The 8,170-nt window shown below is 38.1% G+C and overlaps 1 protein-coding gene across 1 annotated transcript; it reads left to right on the top strand.

Annotated features, from left to right (window-relative positions):
* The first annotated feature begins 4,588 nt into the window (after window positions 1–4,588).
* On the top strand, window positions 4,589–5,285 carry LOC111788415. The gene is made up of 2 exons (XM_023668754.1): window positions 4,589–4,662; window positions 4,781–5,285. The coding sequence occupies exons 1-2, from the start codon at window positions 4,589–4,591 to the stop codon at window positions 5,283–5,285; spliced, it is 579 nt and encodes a 192-aa protein (XP_023524522.1).
* Window positions 5,286–8,170: the final 2,885 nt, after the last annotated feature.

Raw genomic sequence — 8,170 nt, 5'->3', positions numbered from 1 at the left:
CCTACATTCAATTATTAACAATTTACAGTATTTTGAATTGTCCACAGTGTAAGGTTGGGAACAACGATTTCAACGCCTTTTTTGGTTCACTCAAATCAGAGCTAAAACGAAGAAGTTTAAGTTGAAACAAGATACCCGACGTGATGGTGTGACGACAAAATTGACATCATGGACCAATCGAAGTATGACATAACTTTGGTAGAGTAACAATAGTGGAGTTTTCAATCACTTTTAAATTGAAATAAAATTATTTGAATTATAAAAACAAGCCGTTACCTACCTTATTTTCATTAATATTTTTTTATTATATTATTACATTTAATATATATATATATATATAAACATGTGGTCCACATTTTTTCAAGATAAACATGTATATATTATTTTTCATGGTCTACGTTTAAGTTCACTTTTTAGCGGTTGGGCGGTTCGTGTCCATTCCTATTTTTAGCGGTTCGAAACATGTATATATTGTTTTTCATGGTCTACGTTTAAGTTCACTTTTTAGCGGTTGGGCGGTTCGTGTCCATTCCTATTTTTAGCGGTTCGTGTCCATTCTTATTTTTCTTCAATGGTATCTAAAATGCTATTGTGTGATCTCACAATAGTGCTAGATAGGCTATCATTGAGCACAGCTCGACCTCTTCAACAATTAGTACTCAAGATGTCCTCAAGGTACTGAAGGCCATCTCATGGGACCCAATGTTTATTCTCTCAGAGCTACAACTCATTCTCTACCAAGTCGTGTCAAAATGATATCAAGTCGTGTCAAAATGATACGAATGTAGACCCTCGTCCATTTGGACATTATGCTATTAAGCACTCGCTAAAGCTCCTTAATAACTCTCTACACTACACGATAAATCATAGGAGTTGACTTGCAAGTTCACCCTATTCGTCCTTGCTGATAACTCTCTGCTTGCTGATAACTCTCCAGAAGCAGAGTTATATTGTGCTATTTAGTCATAATTTTGCACAACATACTTATCACTTTTGCATTAGTTTTTTCCTTTATACTTATTATTTAGTATGAAATAGTTTATTGTGGTCTAATATGAAAAGGGACCGAAATTGCATAAATCTAGCCTCCTATACTCAGACTGATTTTATTGGACAAAAAGTAGCATACCCTTTATGCTAAACCATTAGACCATAACCAACCTATAAGCAATTTTGTTATTGATAACATGTCTGGACCAATTTGCTAACCATGTGCTAAAGCAACTCTGTAATCAATTTTTGTCGTAAAAATTACCTAGGGAGATGTATATTTACGGCAGTAAAAGTGGTAGGGTGTAGTGTGGAAGAAGAATAGAACACAAGGAGTTTGAAGAAGGTACAAATTCACTTTAAAAATTTGAAGAATCTGTTTTACTTTGTATTTTGCACGATTGTCAAAGTGATTAAAGAAAGAGAATACAAACTTTATCACTACAAGAAGAAAAAAAAAAGAGGCCTTGTGAAGTTAAAATCTTGAATACAAGGATCAAAATTGTGAAGTTGAGTTTAAAGTTTGATACATATAATGTTAAAATTTATGATGCCATAATTTAATCCCGATCCCTATAATGCTTGCAACTTCATCCGCTACTTCAATCATGCAAATATTCACTTTTGAAGTTTTAAATGATATTTCCTTAATCAAATCAGCTTGTAACACATGAAATGATGGTTAAACCGAGTCTATTCAATTTTGTAGATGAAGAATGAATGCTTGTTGAATCTTCTTGGTGAACTTATATGTTTATGGTTTTCTACTTTAAAATGACGTCAACATGCATTTGATATCGAACTCAATTTGATCTAGGATTTTTAAATGTTAAGTTATTACAGTTGGTATCCGACCTAATAGATAGATTCTATAGTCAGCTTAAATCATAAGCAATGGTGTGTCTTCATAGCAATGCAACGAACTCTTGTCGTTATCAAGTATGTCTTGAAAAAGGAAAAATAATGTATTATATTTACATTATGTATCGAAATTGAGCATGCATGTAAAAATATGCCGATAAGATAATGATGAAAGTGAAACTTGTATGAATCTAATTCTAGTTGACAAGTCATTTCGATGCCACGGAGAGGAAGAGATGGAGGCAAGGACCCAAATATCCCATCTATAGAAAGCTCCACTGAGGAACAAGCTGATCCAAATAGAGATGTCCTAGAGATATCTGTGTTTATCTAACTCGGGAAAGTTTCCTAGCTAACTTGGGACCCTTGACTATTTGATGCGATGTCTAATGATCCAGTGGTGACAATGTTGTGGTTTTTTGGTAGAGAATATATTTTTATTAAAATATCATCACTAGCCCAATAGGGTTGAGATTATTAACTGTATGAGCCAATTTTATATTTATTTTAGGAAAATGATTTAGGTATTTTAGGAACAAAGATACCTATATATTTTAGGAAAATGATTTAGGCATGTGAGGGATAGAGATATATAAATATTTTAGAAAAAAAGATATAGATATTTTAAGAAAAAGGTTGAGAAATTTTAGAAATAAATTGTCTAGCCTCTAGTATAAACACCCCTCCACCCTACCTAGGTTATCATCCCAAGAAATACAAGGCACAGAGTGCAATAGTTTTTCTACAGAGTGTCTTGTAATCTTTTCTCGATTGGTCTTAATAAAAAGTGCAAGTGTTTCCCATTAAGAGTTGTGTTAAAAAATCTGGTATCAGAACGAGGTAGTGTAGGTTGTCTGATCTCTTGGAATTCTTAGTATACTCTATGGTTGCAACTCTGTCTGATCTATCAAAAACAATTTCTTGAGATTATTAGTGAGTGAGTTTCTCTATGTCGTGAGTAGTCCGTGACTCTGCAAGTTTTGTGTTGAAAAGGCTTGTTTGGTATTACTAAGGTATTGCCAACACGATGGATGATTTTCAAATCGTTGGAAAAATCAAGAAACTCAATAACAATAACTACAACACGTGGGCAACATGCATGATGTCTTATTTACAAGGACAGGATCTTTGGGAGGTCGTTGGCGGGAGTGAAAATACGCTGGTAGAGGAGGATTCTAATGGCGCCTTGCACAAATGGAGAATGTTTGCCTTGAAGACCACAATCAGAGAAGAGAAGTTAGAGCACATTTGGGATGACAAGACACCAAAAGAAGCATGAGACACGTTCGTGATGCTGTTCTCAAAGGAGAAGGATACGAGACTACAACTTCTTGAGAATAAGTTTTTGTCAATTTCAAAACGTGACATGACAATTGCCCAATACTTCCATAGGGTCAAGTCGATCTGCCGAGAGATTACTGAACTAGACCCAAGTTCCGCAATTGGAGAGATCAAATGAAGAGGATCATTATCCACGGATTGCGACCAGAATATAGAAACTTTATTATTGCTGCACAAGGATGACCTACTCAACCATCACTTGTAGAGTTCGAAAATTTGTTAGCCAACCAAGAAGTCATGGCTAAACAAATGGGAGGTATTACATTGAAGGGTGAAGAAGAAACACTCTACACAAGTGAAAGTCAGAGCAATATGTTGAAATAAACTTAAAATGCCAAATGCAGTTAATTTGTTATGTTAGGAAAGTTAATTTGAAAAAGCGAGTTGAAAGAAAAGGCCCAAAGTTCTTTTAGGGAATGATGGTAGGGGTTTATGAGCGTTTCTCTCACCGTATTATTAGTGTTAGAAAAGGTATAAATACCTAATCCCTTTCCTGTAAAGTTAGAGCAAAAAAAGAGAGCAATAGAAAAGATTTTTTCAGTATTCTTTGTCTCCTTATCTCTCCCCTCTCGACATCTCCTTCACAAATACGCGAGTAGAATTTTCACAAAGAGGTATCGGAGCGTTCTATCGTTAGTGTGTGTGAGATTACTTCACAAATTAGTGAGTGTTATTTTAACAAATTGGTATCAGAGCCGATGGCGAATATGATGGGTCAAATTCCACTACCACGATTAACGAAGACAAACTACGAGAATTGGAGCATCCAAATGAAAGCTCTTCTCGGTTCTCAAGACGCATGGGAGGTGGTCGAAAAAAGTTTCGAAGAACCAAAGGATACCACAGGTTATACGGCGGCACAAAACAAGGTGTTAAAATAATTACGATCAAAGGATAAGGCGGCATTATACATGCTGAGTCGGGCTTTGAGAAGATTGTCAGAGCAACTACTTCAAAAGAAGCGTGGGACACTTTAGAAAAGGTGTTCAAAGGAACTGACCGAGTCAAGCAAGTGCGTCTCCAAACTCTTCGTGGCGAGTTGGAGAGCATGAAGATGAAGGAGTCAAAAAATGTATCTGACTACATTACGCGAGTACAGACTGTGGTAAACCAACTCAATCAAAACGGAGAAATGTTACTCGAGACGCGGATTGTGGAGAAGATCTTGAGGTCATTAACCAACAACTTCAAGAATGTTGTATGTTCGATAGAAGAGTCAAAGGACCTAATGACGTTCACGGTCAATGAGCTCGCTGGTTCTCTAAAGACACACGAGCAACGTAAGAAGAAGAAGGAGGAGACACTCGATTAAGCAATTCAAACCAGGCATCAATAAAAGATGAAAAGATACTTTAATCTCAAAATATTCAAGGTAGAGGTCGTGGAAGTCGCAAAAATGGTCGAGGTGGTCAAGACAGCAGAAATGAAGGACATTATAAGGAAAGAAACAGTCGAGCCAAGCAAATTGGCGTGGAAGAGGACGCAGTCGAGGAAGAGGCGGCCGATCAAACATTCAGTGCTATAAATGTCAAAAATATGGTCACTATGCGAATGATTATAACTTTGACAAATGTGACAATTGTGGCAGAGTGGGGCATGTTGCAAAAGATTGTCGAGCCGAAAAAAGGGTGGAAGGAGAAACCAACCTAGTCTTGGAAGACGTAACAAATGAAAGTCTTCTCTTGATGGCTCAAGAAGACAACATCAACAACAACACTCTGTGGTACCTTGACTCAGGGGCAAGCAACCATATGTACTATCACGAGTACCTATTCAAAGAGATGCAAAAGATTGAAGATTGTCTTGTTTCATTTGGAGATGCGTCAAAGGTGGAGGTCAAAGGCCAAGGTACGACACATTTCTTGCAAAAGGATGGTGTAATGGGGTCAATCCAAGATGTTTATTATGTACTAGACCTCAAGACCAACATATTGAGTATGGGGCAACTCACAGAGAAAGGTTACTCGATATTCTTAAAGAACTGCCTGCTACACCTGGAGGATAAGCAAGGGCATTTGGATGCTCGAGTCGAGATAGGAAGAAATCAGATATACAAACTGAACTTAAAAAGCATACGAGAAAAGTGTTTGTGAGTCGACGTAGAAGACAAGCCATCACTGTGACATCTCCACTTTGGTCACCTACATCATGGCAGCCTAAAGAAGTTAGTGAAGAAGCATATGGTGCATGGGCTACCCAACATGGACTTTGAAGGAAAATTTTGTGAAGAATGCGTGCTCAACAAGCATGGAACCTCAATTCAAAAGAAGGCTGAATTTTGGACTAAACAACCTCTTAAGTTGATCCATACAGATATATGTGGACCAATTACCCTCAAGTCTTTCAGCGGAAAGAGGTATTTCATTTTCTTTATCATTGATTACTTACGAAAAACTTGGGCTTACTTGATGAAAGAAAAATCTGAGGCATTCGAGGTATTCAAAAGGTTCGAAGTGATGGTGGAGAAGGCAACTGGTAGACACATCAAAGCTGTACAATCCGATAGGGGTGGCGAGTATACTTCGACGGCTTTCATGGAGTATTGCGAGGAGCAAAGGATAAGGCGATTTCTAACCGCATCATACACCCCTCAACAAAATGGTGTGGCCGAAAGAAAGAACCGGACCATTCTTGACATGGTTCAATCAATGCTCAAGAGCAAAAGGATGCCAAAGGAATTTTGGGCAGAAAGCTGTGCAATGCCCCATCTACGTACAAAATCGATGTCCACATGCGAAGTTAGATGATCAAACACTAGAAGAGGCTTGGAGCGGACAAAAGCCTACAATCTCTCATCTCAAAGTGTTCTGTAGTGTGGCTTAGGCTCACGTACCTGATCAACGAAGAACAAAGCTCGAAGACAAAAGAAAAAGGTATATTTTTATTGGATATGATGAGAAGAGAAAAGGACACAAGCTACTTGATCCGATGAGCAAGATGGTGATAGTGAGTCGCAATGTGCTAGTAAATGAAGCAAGCAAATGAGACTGGAACAATTCGACGGAAGTCAATATGGAAGTTAGAGAATCATTAGCCGTTGCACCAACAGACTCAGAAATTTTCGATGATGAAGATGAACCACGACAACCCAAAATGTGAAGTTTGCGAGACTTGTATGATTCAACAAATGAGGTACATCTTGGATGTCTTCTGGAAGATGCTGAAAATATCATCTTTGAAGAGGCGTTGCGAGACGAGAAGTGGCAAACTGCCATGGATGAGGAGATTAAAGTGATTCATCGCAACAATACCTGAGAGGTGACAAAATTACTGGAAGGAAGTCAACCCATAGGTGTGAAGTAGGTATTCAAGAAAAAGATGAATGCTCAAGGCAAGATAGAGCGGTACAAAGCGCGACTTGTTACGCAGGGATACAAGCAAAAGGCGGGAATCGACTATGATGAAGTGTTTGCTCCTGTCGCTAGAATGGAGGCAATCTGATTACTCATTTTCCAAGCAACTCAATTCAAATGGCCGATTTTTCAAATGGATGTCAAGTCGGCATTCTTGAATGGTGTGCTTGAAGAAGAAGTCTACCTCGAACAACCACCCGGGTACATGAAAATTGAAGAAGGCCCCTGGTATTCCTCAACAAAATGGTGTATCAGAAAGGAGAAATAGAACTTTGTTAGACATGGTTCGGTCTATGATAAGTTTCGCTCAATTACCCGATCCGTTTTGGGGATATGCAATGAAGACTGCTACATACATTTTGAACATGGTTCCTACTAAGAGTGTTTCAGAAACACCTTATGAGTTATGGAAAGGGCATAAAGGTAGTTTACGTCACTTCAGAATTTGGGGATGTCCAGCACATGTGTTGTTGCAAAACCCCAAGAAATTAGAATGTCGTTCAAAATTATGTCTATTCATAGGATACCTCAAAGAGGTGAAAGGTGGTTTGTTTTATGACCCTCAAGAAAATAGAGTGTTTGTATCATCAAACACTACATTCTTAGAGGAAAACCACGTAAGAAATCATCAACCTCGCAGCAAACTAGTATTAAGTGAGATTTCTAAAGAAGCTAATGATAAAACAACAAGAGTTGTTGATCAAGCTGGTCCTTTCAACAAGAGTTGTTGATGGAGCTGACACTTCTGGTCAATCACATCCTTCTCAAGAGTTGAGAATGCCTCGACTTAGTGGGAGGGTTATAACTCAACCCGATCGTTACTTGGGTTTGGTAGAAACTCAAGTCATCATACCTGATGATGGTGTTGAGGATCCATTGACCTATAAACAGGCAATGAATGATGAAGATAGAGATCAGTGGACCAAAGCCATGAATCTTGAAATGGAGTCCATGTACTTCAATTCAGTTTGGGAACTTGTAGATCAACCAGATGAGGTAAAACCTATTGGTTGGAAATGGATCTATAAGAGAAAACGAGACCAAACCGGTAAGGTACAGACCTTTAAAGCTCGACTAGTAGCAAAGGGTTATACCCAAAGAGAGGGGGTGGACTATGAAGAAACCTTCTCTCCTGTTGCTATGCTTAAATCGATTAGAATACTCTTGTCTATTGCCACATTTTATGATTATGAAATTTGGCAAATGGATGTTAAGACAGCCTTTCTAAACGGCAATCTTGAAGAGAGTATCTATATGGCTCAACCAGAGGGGTTTATTGAATAGGATCACAAGCAAAGGGAATGCAAGCTTAAAAGATCCATTTATGGGTTGAAGCAAGCATCTCGATCCTGGAATATAAAGTTTGATACTGCGATCCAATCTTATGGCTTTAAACAGAATGTTGACGAACCTTGTGTTTATAAAAGGATAGTCAACTCTACAGTAGCTTTCCTATTGTTGTACATTGGCGATATTCTACTCATTGGAAATGATGTGGGATTTCTGACTGACATTAAGCATTGGCTAGCGACACAATTCCAAATGAAAGATTTGGGAGAGGCTCAGTTTGTTCTTGGAATCCAAATTGTTCGGAATCGCAAGAACAAAACACTAGCATTGTCTCA

This window comes from Cucurbita pepo, chromosome LG02 (genome assembly GCF_002806865.2).
Source record: "Cucurbita pepo subsp. pepo cultivar mu-cu-16 chromosome LG02, ASM280686v2, whole genome shotgun sequence".
NCBI classification, from domain to species: Eukaryota; Viridiplantae; Streptophyta; class Magnoliopsida; order Cucurbitales; family Cucurbitaceae; genus Cucurbita; species Cucurbita pepo.
This window is presented reverse-complemented; position numbering and strand designations above follow the sequence as displayed.

Coding starts and splice junctions, on each gene's coding strand:
- LOC111788415 (XM_023668754.1), top strand. CDS start 4,589: ATGGTCGAGGTGGTCAAGACAGCAGAAATGAAGGACATTATAAGGAAA. Junction 4,663..4,780: donor GTCGAGCCAAGCAAATTGGC/GTGGAAGAGGAC, acceptor CAATTGTGGCAG/AGTGGGGCATGTTGCAAAAG.